The sequence below is a fragment of the Scyliorhinus canicula genome, chromosome 11 (assembly GCF_902713615.1).
Source record: "Scyliorhinus canicula chromosome 11, sScyCan1.1, whole genome shotgun sequence".
NCBI lineage: Eukaryota > Metazoa > Chordata > Chondrichthyes > Carcharhiniformes > Scyliorhinidae > Scyliorhinus > Scyliorhinus canicula.
In genome coordinates, this window is record NC_052156.1 from 147,808,183 (window position 1) to 147,824,442 (window position 16,260).

The 16,260-nt window shown below is 51.2% G+C and overlaps 1 protein-coding gene across 2 annotated transcripts; it reads left to right on the forward strand.

The window, feature by feature from the left end:
- Positions 1-1,391: 1,391 nt before the first annotated feature.
- Positions 1,392-15,689, forward strand: arsa (arylsulfatase A). 2 transcript variants are annotated; one of them, XM_038811703.1, is made up of 7 exons: positions 1,392-1,707; positions 2,801-3,260; positions 5,253-5,422; positions 6,386-6,510; positions 8,101-8,228; positions 9,246-9,348; positions 14,737-15,689. In XM_038811703.1, exons 1-7 carry the CDS (start codon positions 1,487-1,489, stop codon positions 15,036-15,038), a joined length of 1,509 nt encoding a protein of 502 aa, XP_038667631.1. In that variant the 5' UTR covers positions 1,392-1,486; the 3' UTR covers positions 15,039-15,689. The 2 variants fall into 2 exon arrangements, with proteins under 2 accessions (XP_038667631.1, XP_038667632.1); XM_038811704.1 differs by lacking the exon at positions 1,392-1,707 and adding an exon at positions 1,922-2,256.
- The last annotated feature ends 571 nt before the right edge of the window (positions 15,690-16,260 follow it).

Here is a 16,260-nt window from a genome sequence, read left to right on the forward strand (position 1 = left end):
AGAGAGAGCATCACATTCAACAGACACCGCATATTAGACAACTGTCTTCCCTTCACAAACCCCATCTGCTCCTCCCCAATCACCTTTAGGACGCACCCCTCTAACCTAACCACCAACACCTTTGCTAAAATCTTGGCATCCACGTTTAATAACAAAATTGGCCTAAACGACCCACATTCTATGGGATCCTTGTCCTTTTTTAGCAGCAATGAAATGGATGCCTGTCCCATCGTCTCTGGTCCCTTCACCACCGCGTCCTCAACATCTCCACCAACAGCGGCGCTAACTTATCCAAGAACTTCTTATAAAACTCCACCAGGGGGCAGCACGGTGGCCTAGTGGTTAGCACTGCAGCCTCACGGCGCTGAGGTCCCAGGTTCGATCCCGGCTCTGGGTCACTGTCCGTGTGGAGTTTGCACATTCTCCCCGTGTCTGCGTGGGTTTCGCCCCACAACCCAAAAAATGTGCAGAGTAGGTGGATTGGCCACGCTAAATTGCCCCTTAATTGGAAAAAAATAATTGGGTAATCTAAATTTATAAAAAAAATAAAAAAATAAATAAATAAAACTCCACCAGGAAACCGTCCAGTCGCGGTGCCTTCCCCGTCTGTATCTTCCCTATCGGCACCTGCACTTCCTCCACCTCCATTTGCTCCACCAGCCCTGCCCTCTCTTTCTCTCTCAGTACCGGACACTCCAACTGTCCCAGAAACTCCCTCATGTCTGACAACATCCCCGGAGACTCCAACTTATACAACTCCCTGTAAAACTCCTCAAAAACCTATTCAACTGCTCCGGTGCCACCACCAGCTCCCCTGTCCTATCCCAAACCATGTCTCTCACGACCGCCTACCTACGGATCTGGCCCGCCAACAAGCGACTGGCCTTCGGCCCGTACTCATATACAACCCCCTTCACCCACCTCAACTGCCAAATTGCTTTGTACAGGCTGATAATCTACCTAATGGACATACCTTTGCCTTCCTTAACCATCCAGAGCTGGAATGGAACTTGGGCCGTAGCTTCTGGCTCAGATGTAGTCAGCACGGTAGCACAGTGGTTAGCACCATGGCTTCACAGCGCCAGAGTCCCAGGTTCAATTCCCAGCTTGGGTCACTGTCTGTGCGGAGTCTGCACGTTCTCCCTGTGTCTGCGTGGGTTTCCTCCGGGTGCTCCGGTTTCCTCCCACAAGTCCCGAAAGATGTGCTGTTAGACAATTTGGATATTCTGAATTCTCCCTCTGTGTACCTGAACAGGCGCCGGAATGTGGCGACTAGGGGCTTTTCACAGTAACTTCTTTGCAGTGTAAGCCAATAATAAAGATTATTATCGTGGACACTCCCACTGTGTCCAAGACCTCCCACTCCCTTGTTATTCTACTTATTTATCCCTCCCCATTATTCTCTATTTATCAGTGTGTCCCTCTCTCCACCCCCTGTGTTATCCCAGCCCTCTATCCCTCTGTGTTGTTTGCGGGAAGCGGTTCGATGCTTTCTCCGCTGCTGCTGCTGCTGCTGGCTCTCAGCCTCGGTGTTGCGGCCTCCTCCAGCCCCGGGCTGGTGCTGCTGCTGGCCGATGACTTGGGCTACGGGGACACGGGCTGCTTCGGGCACCCGAGCTCCCGGACTCCCAACCTGGACCGGCTGGCGGCGGAGGGCCGGAGATTCAGCGACTTCTACAGCGCGGCCAGTGTGTGCAGCCCGTCCCGGTGAGGAGGGGAAAGAGCGGAGAGGCCGGGCTTCAGGAGAGGCGAAGGCCGGGCAGAGTGAATCTGCAATCATTCCTCCACCATTACCTCTAATTAATATGCAACAATCTTGAATGCAGTAATCTGATTAATTTGCATCTATCTACATGAATTAAAAACACGTGTATTTGTTAAAATACAGTAACCTACAATGAGCACTTGTTCAAGGAAGCAACAATGTGTATTAATTGAAACGAAAGTGAAACCTTCTAGGATTTCATCCCAAAGCATTAAATAGCCAATTTTGTTAAGTGTACTTTTGCAATGTAGGCAACAGCGACCAATTTGTGCACAGCAAGCACCCCCCCATCAGCAGTGTGATAATGACCCATAATCTGTTTGTGCCTTGAGTTGAGGGATAAGTAAGCATTAGCCAGCTCTCCAGGAGAAAACTCTCCTGCTGTCCTTCAGATAACACGAGGGGTGTTTTACACCAAGCTGAGAGTACACATGGGTCATCGTCTGAAAGACAGCCCTGCACACTCTCAGTGGAGTCGAATGCACCAGAATGTAATGACCTGAAATGAATAATGTCCAGTAATTGCAATGAATAATGTGCAATAAATAATGCCAGCATCTTTGAAATTGCTGGAGGGAGAAAGGAGAGTTAAATTGTGGGTTTTTAATAATCGTGGGTCTCACCCCCCAAGCCCAAAGATGTGCAGGGTAGGTGGATTGGCCATGCTAATTGTCCCTTAATTGGAATTTTTTTTTTCAAATGTTCTATAAACAGGAAGACTTTGTGAGCTCTCACTGCCCATCTGAAGCAGATTCCACCCGCACTAATCATGAATATCTTGTTAATGTCAACCTAGAATTCAGAGCAGGGATTCCAGACTCCAATCAGGCAAGACCTGACTCTCCTCCTCAATCAAAAATTGAAGCTAAGCATAATTCAGTGTCTGCTGCTTAAAGACCTCCCTTTGCTGCTCACACCGTCCACTGGATTTTGGGCCAACACCTGGGGTTTTCAGTATTTTACAATGCAGGTCCAATGTAGGCAATTATTTTTACATTGGTCAGTAATCTTTGTTTTTTTTCTTCTTCCTCTCAGGGCAGCTTTGCTCACAGGCCGTTACCCCACTCGATCTGGGGTTTATCCAGGTGTGTTCTCCCCTGGGTCAAGGGGCGGGCTCCCACTAAATGAAACCACCATCGCTGAGTTGCTAAAACAGCAAGGGTACGTTACAGCAATGCTGGGGAAGTGGCACTTGGGCTACGGTGCCAATGGGAGCTTCTTGCCCATCCACCAGGGCTTTGATCACTTCTTGGGCGTCCCCTACTCCCACGACCAGGGGCCCTGCCAGAACTTGACTTGTTTCCCACCAGACACCAGGTGCTACGGAACATGCGACCAAGGTGTGGTCCTCTTGCCCCTGCTGAAGGAAAACAAGATTATCCAGCAGCCAGTCAACTTGCCCAATCTCACTCCACTGTACGATCACTTTGCGAGAGACTTCATTCTGAGAGCAACAAAGCAGCACAAACCATTCTTCCTTTACTACGCATCACACGTGAGTACAACCTCTCCAAAATCTCATCAAGGGCTGACCTAATGCACCAACGTCTGGAATTTAAATTTCCCATCCTTGTATTCAAATTCCTTTGTGCTTTTACCCTTTCCTACCTCTCCAATCAATAACAATAATAATCTTTATTAGTGTCACAAGTAGGCTTACATTAACAGTTACTGTGAAAATCCGCGAGTCGCCACACTCCGGCGCCTGTTCAGGTACACTGAGGAAGAATTCAGAATGCTAATTTCACCTAGCAAGCACGTTTTTCAGGACTTGTGGGAGGAAACCGGAACGCCCGGTTGAAATCTACGCAGACATGGGGAGAAAGTGCAGACTCCGCACAGACCCAAGCTGGGAATCAAACCAGGGTACCTGGCGCGGTGAAACAACAGTACTAATCACTGTGCTACCCTGCCGCCCTCCCTCTCAGTCTTACTATAAATCAAGATCACTGTGATCCTCCAATCTGATCTGTTACACAAACCATATTTTCAGTGATCTATCATTGGTGAGCTTGCCTTCAGCTCTAGCCCCTCTGGTCTGGAAACCCTTTCCTAAACATCTTCACCTCTCTTACACATTCCCCTGCTCTATGAAGCTCCTGAAACCCTACCTCTTTTACTAAGTTTAAAGCTTTTTGTTTTACATTCAGTCATGGGATGTGGGTATCACTGGCAAGGCAGCATTTACTGCCCATCCCCAGTTGTCCTTGGGAACCTCTGCAGTCCCTGTAGTCTGGGTGCACTGTCGTGTGAGAGTACCTTTAAGAAATTAGTGTTTATTACTGCAGTGATGTCAGAGAGTGGGTGGAGCTGAGCTGTCTGTCAGCTGTTTTACTTTTGTTTTAGGCTGTTTGCTGCAAGGTGTGTTTTAGTTTTGTTTCCAGTGTTGGAGCTGAAGCCAGACCAAGCAGGTGTACTGCTGTTCTCTCTGCCATCAAACGACTATCTCTTGATCATTTGGTGAATTCAGAATTATAAATGTTCTCAGTAGTGAATGTAAACCTAATGTGCTTCTGTTAAAAGGTGTTTATTTTGTCTGGATGTTGTTTGGGAAGTTATTAATTATTACTTAGTGTTGTATTCTTTGGGGCTGTATTTGAATTAATGGTTGCTAAGATGTTCATTGTATGTTTTAAAAAGGTTAACTTGAGTTCATAGAATAAACATTGTTTTGCTTTAAAGAATACTTTTCCATTTCTGCTATACCACACCTGTAGAGCGGACCGTGTGCTCCCCATACCACAATCTAGTAAAAGTTGTGGGTCAGGTGAACTCCATGATACACTTTGGGGTTCTCTAAATCCTGACCCATAATAGCACCCACGTTGCAGTTAGAGATGGAGATCCAGGTTTGTGTCCTAATACTTAATTGAGCTAAATGGTGATAACATTCCCATCAGTGTTGGTATAAAAAGTTTGGACTGGGGATTGGGCAGTACAGTGGCTTCCACATTGATATGTGGAGCCTGGACACAAGGCTGTCTCTAATTTGCCACAAATATATTATTCTCTGTTGACATGGCTGATGTAGAAATGTCACATTGATGTGTTGAAGCCTCCACCTCTAAGACAGGGCTGAGATTAATGGTGGGCCGGTGCAGAGAAATATTGACTCTCTAGGTAACCTCAGTTCCACATCGTTCTGGATGCACTAAGGCCCTGTTCATGAGAACAAATTTAAAAATCGACAAGGCGTGGTAATTTATGCCGTTTGCAGACATTGATCACAATAGTAATCTGGCAGCTTGCCCTGTAATGCTCTGTACCTCTTACTCTACTCTTTGTGAATTGGACAGCTCCCTCTGCCAGTCCTAACGCTATATAATTAGCAGGCAGAGAATTGTGTCGCAAACCCAGTGACTTGCTGATAGAACCTTCCGATGGTTGAGGCTCTGCACAGGGAGTGCACACTGATAAAACATACCAATGTGTAGACACCGCTTGTGACCTGCAATCCTAATGTTCTGTTTTTGTGTCTACATTATAGCATACGCACTATCCGCAATTTGCCAGTGCTGACTTCACGCGGAAGTCCAAGAGAGGCCCAGTGGGGGATGCACTGATGGAATTTGACGGTTCGGTGGGGGTGATAATGCAGGCTTTGCGGGACGCTGGAGTGGAGAATAACACACTTGTCTTCTTCACCAGTGACAATGGGTACGATCAATTAGCGATACACCGTACATGACATCATCTTTGACCGAGATGCATCAGAACACAAAGGTCGGGCACGGTGGCACAGTGGTTAGCACTGCTGCCTACGGCGCTGAGGACCCGGGTTCGAATCCCGGCTCTGGGTCACTGTCCTTGAGGAGTTTGCACATTCACCCCGTGTCTGCGTGGGTTTCACCCCCACAACCCAAAAGATATGCAGGATAGGTGGATTGGCCACACTAAATTGCCCCCTAATTGGAAAAAATAATTGGGTATTCTAAATTTTTTTTAAAAAGAACACAAAGGTCATTATATTTAATCACCCTTGGGTGTCGCTGTCCAGCAGTTTGATGCAACTGATTATCTTTCTGGGTGATTTCAGAGCGCAGTGAAGAACCAGTCGCACTGTTGTGGCACTGGAGTGACATGTAGTCCAGACTAGATCGGAACAGTAGATTTCTCTACAAAATACCTTAACATTGAGACACACCAGTTGGGATTTTATAACAATCTGACATCTTCATAGTGTTTTATTACTGATATCAGATTTTTATTTCCTGACCTGATAGTCACTCCTGATTTGACACAGTGAGTTGGATTGTTTATCACTAGGGCCAATGCTGTTGCCAATTTGAAATGACTTTGGTCAATCTCAATGCAAGTCATGATGTGTGACCGCAGCTATGTAACGCAGCAGAAATATCAGTCCAGTGTGAAGGGAGCTTTACTCTGTATCTAATAAAGCTGTAACTGCTTTGCGTAGAAGTGTTTGACAGGACATTGTAGAGGGAGCTTTACTCTGTATCTAAACCATGTGCATGACCCGAGTTCTTGGCCTGAGAGTGTTCACCTGGCATTGAATGCAGGAAGTGTGAAAAAGCCGAGTTTCCCTCGAAGGTGCTGTCCTACTTAATGAGTTATCGTGAGAATACGAATGTGTGAACTGGCTCTCTATTTTGTCTTCAGCCCAGAGTTAATGCGAAGATCACGTGGAGGGAATGCTGGCCTGTTGAAGTGTGGCAAAGGCACGACGTATGAAGGGGGAATGAGGGAACCAGCAATTGCCCACTGGCCTGGCCAGATCGCTCCAGGTGCGTTACCCTCCAGATGCCTAACCGTTGGTTAGTGTAATTTTGCAGGTAACCCAGAGCCTGGTTAAAACCAATTGGAATTCCATTCAACTGCATCAGCTGAAACCCCGTTACTCATTCAGTGGGTGATCTGTACTCCAACTCGATTTGCTGCTTTCGTTCAGTACCCCTCAATACCCAACAAATATCCATTTTGACATCCAGAGCTTTTGTGTGGAGTGTTTCAGAATTCTAATATTCTTTGTGCGAAGAAGTATTCGGTCCTGAATGCACTAGCTCTAATTTTAAGATTATGTCCTCTCCTTACAAAGGGAATAATTTATTTTCCATCATCCAAATCACTTCCTTTGCTTAGTTTGACCTTGATTAAATTCCCCCTCTTGGTTCCTTCTTTGAAAACATCAGTTTTGTTTTTCGTCTATGAACTCACTTGCACTGATTTCCTTTCTACATAAAGATGTTATTGGGATTGTTTTAAACAGGGAGGGTAGGATTGTGTTAAGCACTGCTGCAGTAGGGAAGCTGAAGAAATTTGGCATGTCTGCATCAATTCTCACAAACGTCTACAGATGTACGATAGAGAGCATCCTATCCGGCTGCATCACAGCTTGGTATGGCAACTGCTCAGCCCAAGATCGCAAGAAACTACAGAGTGTGGTGAACTCAGCCCAACACATCATGCAAGCTTGCCACCCTCCCATTGATTCTGTATACACCTCCCGCTGCCTCAGGAAGGCAGACACCATTATCAGAGACCCCTCCCACCCAGGCATTGCCTTCTTCCAGACCCTTCCATCAGGCAGAAACTACAGAAGTCTGAAGACACGGTAGCATGGTGGTTAGCATAAATGCTTCACCGCTCCAGGGTCCCAGGTTCAATTCCGAGCTGGGTCACTGTCTGTGCAGAGTCTGCACGTCCTCCCCGTGTGTGCGTGGGTTTCCTCCGGGTGCTCCGGTTTCCTCCCACAGTCCAAAGATGTGCGGGCTAGGTGGATTGGCCATGCTAAATTGCCCTTAGTGTCCTAAATAAATAAGGTTAATGGGGGGGGGGGGGGAAATAAATGAGTTTAATGGGGGGGGTTACTGGTATAGGGTGGATACGTTGGCTTGAGTAGGGTGATCATTGTTCGGCACAACATCAAGGGCCGAAGGGCCTGTTCTGTGCTGTACTGTTCTATGTTTCTATGCACATCCAGGCATAGGAACAGCTTCTTCCCCACAGCTACAAGACTCCTCAACAACTCCCCCTCAGACTGATCTGTTCCCTGTAAGAAAACTATTCATGACGCCCTATGCTGCTCTTGTTCATGTATTTGCTTTGTTTGGCCCCTTGTTCTGCACTGTAACCAATCACTGTTTGTCGATGTACCATTTGTCAATGTTCTCTGTTGATTATTCTTTTGTCTACTATGTACTTACTGTGTACGTTCCCTCGGCTGCCAAAAAAATACTTTTCACTGTACTCCGGTACATGTGACAATAAATCAAATCAAAAAATCAAATCAGTAACAGTGCCTGTCAGGATTCATATGAACCACAAACCATACGTCACATTTCAGGTAACGATGGGTATGTTTGCCTTGTTTACAGGTGTGACCCATGAACTGGCCAGCACGCTGGACATCCTTCCAACGATTGCCAGCCTCTTGGGGGTGAAGCTTCCACAGGTCAAACTAGACGGATACGACATAAGGGACGTCCTCTTCAATAATGGGAAGGTGCAGTTTGTCATGTCCTAGACTGTACATTCTCCCGGAGCTCAGTGCTGCGACTGGAGCTCATCTCTATCTATTGGTCTGTGTCAGTTTTTATGTCAGTCTATCTTAGTCTGCCTCTTGCTGTTTGTCAGTCTGCTTGTTTCTCCATCTCTCTGTGTCTGTCTGTCTTGGATGTGTGTTCTGGACTTGGAATTAGGAGGCACAATATTAGCATTTACAGATCACATGAAGGTGTATTGTTATTTATTCATTCTTGGGATGTGGGCTAGACCAGTGGTGGTGAGCCGCCATCTCGAACCGCTGTAGTCCATGTGGTGTAGGTACACCCATAGTGCTGTTAGGGAGGGAGTTTCCAGGATATTGACGCAGCAACAGGGAAGGAACGGTGATGTGGTTCCGTCAGGATGGTGAGTGGCCTGGAGGGGAACCTGTAGCGGTTCCCATGCATTCTCTACCCTTGTCCTCCTCGGTGGTAGAGGTCCTGGGTTTGGAAGGTGTTGAAGGAGTTGCGGCAAAGCATCTTGTAGACGGTACACACTGCTGCTACTTTGTGATGGTGGAGTGAATGTTTAAGGCGGTGGATGGGGTGCCGATCTCATTGGATTATTTGTGGATTCTTGCTGTGTGCAGATTGGGTGCTGCATTTCCTCCAGCACAATGGTAACTACACTTCAAAATGATTTACTTGGCTGTGAACAAGCAAGGATGTGGTGAAAGGTATTACAAAAATGCCAATCATTCTTTCTCACTAATGAGATGAGCAGGTCACTGTGGCCAGTTAGGACACAATTAACACACTGACTATCTTAGAAGGTCCACACATCTTTCGGTGCCAGTGCCAATGTCTCTGTCTCTGCAGCCAGCAGGTCATCAGGCAGCTAAAGATGTGCAGCATGGAGATAGCGATAGCAGCCTAAGGAGCTGTGTGCTTCAACTTGGAGTCTGGGTAATTATTTCCCATTTCTGGCAGCTATACTCTCTCACCTATATCCCTTTGTACACATTCATGTTTTACAGAGTAAGCGAGAGACCATGTTTTATTATCCAGTCTTCCCCAGCAGAGAGCTGGGAGTTTTTGCTGTGCGCTATGGCCAGTACAAAGCTCATTACTTCACACAAGGTAAGGCAGCACAGATTCACCTCCCATCGTCACACGCTGTTTGTGCTTGTCAGAAAGTGAGAGGCTAACATGTCATGAATGGGACAGAGTGCAAATGATGTAAATTGGACAGCTGGATGTGGCATTTAATGAAGGAGAGCCCGACCGGGTGAGGGACAGCAGGACCCGGTGAGGGATAGCGGGACCCGGTGAGGGTGAGGGACAGCAGGACCCGGTGAGGGTGAGGGACAGTGGGACCCGGTGAGGGTGAGGGATAGCGGGACCCGGTGAGGGATAGCGGGACCCGGTGAGGGATAGCGGGACCCGGTGAGGGTGAGGGACAGCAGGACCCGGTGAGGGATAGCGGGACCCGGTGAGGGTGAGGGATAGCGGGACCCGGTGAGGGTGAGGGACAGCAGGACCCGGTGAGGGATAGCGGGACCCGGTGAGGGTGAGGGATAGCGGGACCCGGTGAGGGGGGGGAGTGGGACCCGGTGAGGGGAGGGACAGTGGGACCCGGTGAGGGTGAGAGATAGTGGGATCCGGTGAGGGATAGCGGGACCCGGTGAGGGTGAGGGACAGCAGGACCCGGTGAGGGATAGCGGGACCCGGTGAGGGTGAGGGATAGCGGGACCCGGTGAGGGGGGGGAGTGGGACCCGGTGAGGGGGGGAGTGGGACCCGGTGAGTGTGAGAGATAGTGGGACCCGGTGAGGGTGAGGGATAGCGGGACCCGGTGAGGGGGGGAGCGGGACCCGGTGAGGGTGAGGGATAGCGGAACCCGGTGAGGGTGAGGGATAGCGGGACCCGGTGAGGGGGGGAGTGGGACCCGGTGAGGGGGGGAGTGGGACCCGGTGAGTGTGAGAGATAGTAGGACCCGGTGAGGGGGGGAGCGGGACCCGTGAGGGGGAGATTGGACCCGGGTTATGTGGGGGAGCGGGACCCGGTGAGGGTGAGAGATAGTGGGACCCGGTGAGGTTGGGAGCGGGACCCGGTGAGGGTGAGGGGTAGCGAGACCTGGTGAGGGTGAGGGGTAGCAAGACCCGGTGAGGGTGAGGGGTAGCGAGACCCAGTGAGGGTGAGGGATAGCGGGACCCGGTGAGGGTGAGGGATAGCGGGACCCGGTGAGGGGGGGGAGCAGGTCCGGTGAGGGGGAGCGGGACCCGGTGAGGGTGAGGGAGAGTGGGACCCGGTGAGGTGAGGGATAGCGGGACCCGGTGAGGGGGGGAGCGGGACCCGGTGAGGGGGGGAGCGGGACCCGGTGAGGGGGGGAGCGGGACCCGGTGAGGGGGGGAGCGGGACCCGGTGAGGGGGGGGGGACCCGGTGAGGGAGAGTGGGACCCGGTGAGGGTGAGGGAGAGTGGGACCCGGTGAGGGGGGGAGTGGGACCCGGTGAGGGAGGGAGAGTGGGACCCGGTGAGGGGGAGAGTGGGACCCGGTGAGGGGGGGGAGCAGTTCCGGTGAGGGGTGAGCGGGACCCGGTGAGGGTGAGGGAAAGCGGGACCCGGTGAGGGTGAGGGAAAGCAGGACCCGGTGAGGGGGTGTGCGGGACCCGGTGAGGGGGGGGAGCAGGTCCGGTGAGGGGGTGAGCGGGACCCGGTGAGGGGGGGAGTGGGACCCGGTGAGGGGGGAGTGGGACCCGGTGAGGGGGGGAGTGGGACCCGGTGAGGGGAGAGCGGAACCCGGTGAGGGGGGGAGTGGGACCCGATGAGGGGGGAGCGGGATCGGTGAGGGGGGGAGTGGGACCCGGTGAGGGGGAGAGCGGGATCCGGTGAGGGGGGGAGTGGACCCGGTGAGGGGGAGAGCGGATCCGGTGAGGGGGTGAGCGGGACCCGGTGAGGGGGTGAGCGGGATCCGTGAGGGGGGAGCGGGACCCGGTGAGGTTGAGGGATAGCGGGACCCGGTGAGGGGGGGGAGCGGTCGGTGAGGGGGAGCGGGACCCGTGAGGGTGAGGATAGCGGGACCCGTGAGGGAGGGATAGCGGGACCCGGTGAGTGTGAGGGGGGGAGCGGGACCCGGTGAGGGTGAGGGATAGCGGGACCCGGTGAGGGTGAGGGACAGCGGGGCCCGGTGAGGGTGCGGGGGGGAGTGGGACCCGGTAAGGGTGAGGGATGGAGAGGGAGGCATCGAATGCAAGAGCGAAAGACGGAGGCATCGAATGCAAGAGCGAAAGACGGAGGGACCGAGTGATGGAGCGAGAGAGGGAGGACGGAGTGAAGGAGCGCGAGAGGGAGGGACGAGTGAAGGAGCGAGAGAGGAGGACGAGTGAAGGCGAGAGAGGGAGGACGGAGTGAAGGAGCGAGAGAGGGAGGGACGAGTGAAGGAGCGACCGAATGAAGGAGCGAGAGAGGGAGGGCGGACGAGTGAAGGACGCGAGAGGGAGGGACGGGTGAGGAGCGAGAGAGGGAGGGACGGAGTGAAGAGCACTGAGTGAAGGAGCGAGAGAGGGAGGACGGAGTGAAGGAGCGAGAGGGAGGGACGGAGTGAAGGAGCGACAGATGGAGGGACGGAGTGAAGGAGCGAGAGAGGAGGGACGGAGTGAAGGAGCAACTGAGTGAAGGAGCGAGAGAGGGAGGGACGGAGTGAAGGAGCGAGAGACGGAGGGACGGAGTGAAGGAGCGACAGAGGGAGGGACGGAGTGAAGGAGCGAGAGAGGGAGGGACGGAGTGAAGGAGCGAGAGAGGGAGGGACCGAGTGAAGGAGCGAGAGAGGGAGGGACCGAGTGAAGGAGTGAGAGAGGGAGGGACCGAGTGAAGGAGCGAGAGAGGGAGGTACCGAGAGGGAGGGACGGAGTGAAGGAGCGAGAGAGGGAGGGACGGAGTGAAGGATGAGAGTGGAGGGACTGAGTGAGGAGCGAGTGAGGGAGGGACCGATGAAGGAGTGAGAGGGGAGGGACGGAGTGAAGGAGCGAGAGAGGGAGGGACTGATGAAGGAGCGAGAGAGGGACGGAGTGAAGGAGCGACCGAGTGAAGGAGTGAGAGGGAGGGACGGAGTGAAGGAGCAAGAGAGGGAGGGCGGAGTGAAGGAGCGGAGAGGGAGGGATAGAGTGAAGGAGCGGAGTGGGAGGGACGGAGTGAAGAGCGTGAGAGTGAGGGACCAGTGAAGGCGCGAGAGAGGAGGGACGAGTGAAGAAGCGAGAGAGGGAGGGACCGAGTGAAGGAGCGAGAGAGGAGGGACGGTGAAGGAGCGAGAGAGGGAGGGACGGAGTGAAGGAGCGAGAGAGGGAGGGACGGAGTGAAGGAGCGAGAGAGGGAGGGACGGAGTGAAGGAGCGAGAGAGGGAGGGACGGAGTGAAGGAGCGAGAGAGGGAGGGACGGAGTGAAGGAGCGGAGATAGGGACGAGTGAAGAGGGAAGGGGAGGGACAGAGTGAAGGTGTGAGAGAGGGAGGGACGGAGAGAGAGGAGCGAGAGGGAAGGACGAGTGACGGAGCGAGAGAGGGAGGGACGGAGTGAAGGAGCGAGAGAGGGAGAGACCGGGTGAGAGAGCGCAGAGGGAGGGACGGAGGAAGGAGCGAGAGAGGGAGGGACGGAGTGAAGGAGCGAGAGAGGGAGGGACCGAGTGAAGGAGCGAGAGAGGGAGGGACGGAGCGAAGGATCGCGGAGGGAGGGACCGAGTGAAGGAGCGAGAGTGGGAGGGACGAGTGAAGGAGCGAGAGAGGGAGGGACGGAGTGAAGGAGCGAGAGAGGGAGGGACCGAGTGAAGGAGCGAGAGAGGGAGGGACGGAGTGAAGGAGCGAGAGAGGGAGGGACGGAGTGAAGGAGCGAGAGAGGGAGGGATGGAGTGAAGGAGTGAGAGTGGGGGACGGTGAAGGAGCGAGAGAGGGAGGGACGGAGTGAAGGAGCGAGAGAGGGAGGACCGGGTGAGAGAGCGAGCGTACTGAGTGTACCGAGAGGGGGAGGAAGGGAGAGGCCAGCCCTAATTGTTGCCCATCCCTGATTGCCCTGGGAGAAGGTGGTGGTAAGCTGCCTTCTTGATTTCCCACTTTTTGATGGTGGTATATTTTCCCCAACCTTTAAATTTGGAGTGTTCCAATCCACTCTGAATAATTCACACAGCAGGCCCGAGATTAGATAAAAATAAAAGGGGTTGGTTTATTTCGCACACACAACATGCGGGAAAGTGGTTTTGTAACATCTGCCCCTTTTTGCACTTGTGCAGTAAAAGAGAACTAGACAAAGAAATTTACAGGGCCAGACCACAATAAAAATATAAGTTATAGTTTTACATGAATCCAGTATCTAAAATCTAATGGAGGTTTCTTCAGAGAGTAGGTTGGTTGATTATCGCAGGGTGATAGTCACAAGTGGAGAAGGTACGAGGATCTGTATTAATCTTGAAGACACCAGTTCCAGTGCTCCAGAGATCCACAGTGTAGATGAGGCCAGGAAATTGCACCTGGACAGATCACTTTCTGCTGCTACCTGTTTGATGGTAAGATGATAGACAACAACACACTGTTTGACTGGAGTTACTGTTCTTTTGGTGGTCAGACAAAACCAAGATAACTCCAACAGCTTCGTAATGAAAGACATCGACAACTCCAGTTTCGGTCATGTGACAGCATGATTTTTGCATAACCAACAAGGCCTCCTGATTGAAACCCATTGTGTTCAGGAGCAGGTAATGGTTGGGTCATTATCACCACTTTGAGATATATGGAGTCATAAATAGCTCTCTTTGTCCACAGTTGGATGGGGCAGACATCCCATTTCTGCATAATTGAGTTCATAGAATCATAGAATTTACAGTGCAGAAGGAGGCCATTAAGCCCATCGAGTCTGTACCGACCCTTGGAAAGAGCACCCTACCCAAGCCCACACCTCCACCGTAACCCAGTAATCCCACCCAACTGTAGAAATGTAGGTGCTGGTTTAGCACAGGGCTAAATCGCTGACTTTGAAAGCAGACCAAGGCAGGGCCAGCAGCACGGTTCAGTTCCCATACCAGCCTCCCCGAACAGGTGCCAGAATGTGGCAACTAGGGGCTTTTCACTGCAACTTTATTTGAAGCCTACTTGTGACAATAAGCGATTTTCATTTTCATTTCAAATGCAAAAGGGGTTGATGTATTTATCTGGAGTCCTATTCCCGTACCAGCCTCCCCGGACAGGCGCCGGAATGTGGCGACTAGGGGCTTTTCACAGTAACTTCATTGAAGCCTACTCGTAACAATAAGCGATTTTCATTTCATTCATTTCATATTGTCAGGAGTCACAAAGGGCATGAGCATGGCTAGTCATGGAGAGCATTGTCCATTGAAAGAAAATGATTTTTTTTTTTTACGGAGTGGTCGGATGATTTAGATATGTATTTACTTTCTGCCCATCTCAGCCGAGACACCATCCAGATCATTTATTACCGTTTCTGAAGAAAGGTTTTCACAAAATTTCCATTCCTCCTCCTCCCGCCAGGGTCTACCCACAGTGACAGCACCCCAGACCATGATTGCCACTGGGACGCTCTACTCGCCTCTCACGACCCTCCTCTGCTCTTTGACCTGGAAGCAGATCCTTCTGAGAACTACCCACTCAACAGTTTTGACGTTCCCAATTACAGCCAGATAATTGATGCGATCAACAAGGAAAAGCTCAAATTTGAGTCGGAAATGGAGTTTGGCGAAAGCCAAATCGATAGAGGAAGTGACCCGGCTCTTGAACCCTGTATTGACCCCGGTTGCAGCCCGCGGCCAGGCTGCTGCAGGCAGGCCTATTGACCAGAAGACGGAAAAAATGCAAAATACAACCTAACAAACCGCTTTAGTAACACTTGCTAATCTCAAGTTGAACCTCTTGTGGGGGCAGTGCTGAAGTGGAGTCAGGAAATGTGCCAAATCTGTAGCAGAGTCTTGGCATCTGCAATCCAAGGTAAATTTGCACAATTGCTGATGACTCAGAGGTTTACCCCCCCCCCCCCCCCCCCCCCCCCCCCCTTTGAGAGGAGAGGCAATTCCCAGTTAGGAGGGCTCTGGCAACCTGGAGTCTGTGAAAAAATCAAATCATTGTGTTGAATTTTGATTAATTGCCGCAGTGTTTTATGTTTCTCCCTAATTGTTTGACCAGTCACTATTGATAATATTGTTGCAATCCTAACTTCCAAGCCTCCTCTCCCACTCACTCAACCTGTCATCCACACAATGGTGAAATGGAGGCACAGAATAACTCAAACTCATTCTTTCTGGAATGAACTCCAATTGGCTTTATTGGTTGGCCAATTGGAGTATGAGCTCCCTCAATGAGAGCTCCCTCATTTAATCACCCGTGTAGGCTTTGTGAGCCAGTCTTAAGTTGACTGGACTGCTAGCAGCACTGTTTGTAGCTGCTCCTGTAATATCGTTATTGGAAATAAATATTGGTGTGGTGATGGAGCTCCTGCCTCCCATGGATTACTACACTTTCCCAGGGCCTAAGAACTGTAGAACTCTTCCCACCTGTCCATCTCCCCCCCCCCCCCCCCCCCCCCCCTACAAACTACAGGCTTTTAAAACCCAATCTTAATGACATCTAAACAATACTGTACCTTATCTCCCTGCTCCCTCCAACCTTGAGGTTCTCCTGCAACAAGGTCATTGGATAAAGTATTGTTTAGCTGACATTGGGGTTGGGTTTTAAAGGCCTGCAGATTGCAGGGAGATGGGGAGACTGACAGAGGGGGAAGTGACTTGATCTTGGATAAGGGCATTTTTCCACGACCTGTCTCATTTCATCGTCAAATGTCCAGGCTCTGTAATTGTAAAATTGTATCTGAATTTCCCCAAACCAAGAAATTGTTTCTTTATCTAGCCTAACAAATCATTTAATGATTTAAAATAACTTAATAGATCATCCCTTCAGCCTTCTGAACAGAAAGAAATCCAAAGCAGAGGGTGTGATTTTTAACAGATTGTTAATGCGGACATATTAAGTCTTGCACATCTAAACAGTTCTTGGTTCAGTTTT

Bases quoted from the DNA above. Each gene is read 5' to 3' on its own strand.
- arsa (XM_038811703.1), top strand. From the start codon at position 1,487: ATGCTTTCTCCGCTGCTGCTGCTGCTGCTGGCTCTCAGCCTCGGTGTT. The intron at 6,511-8,100 runs GTGCGTTACCCT...CCTTGTTTACAG, and splicing joins GCCTGGCCAGATCGCTCCAG to GTGTGACCCATGAACTGGCC. The intron at 8,229-9,245 runs GTGCAGTTTGTC...CATGTTTTACAG, and splicing joins TCCTCTTCAATAATGGGAAG to AGTAAGCGAGAGACCATGTT.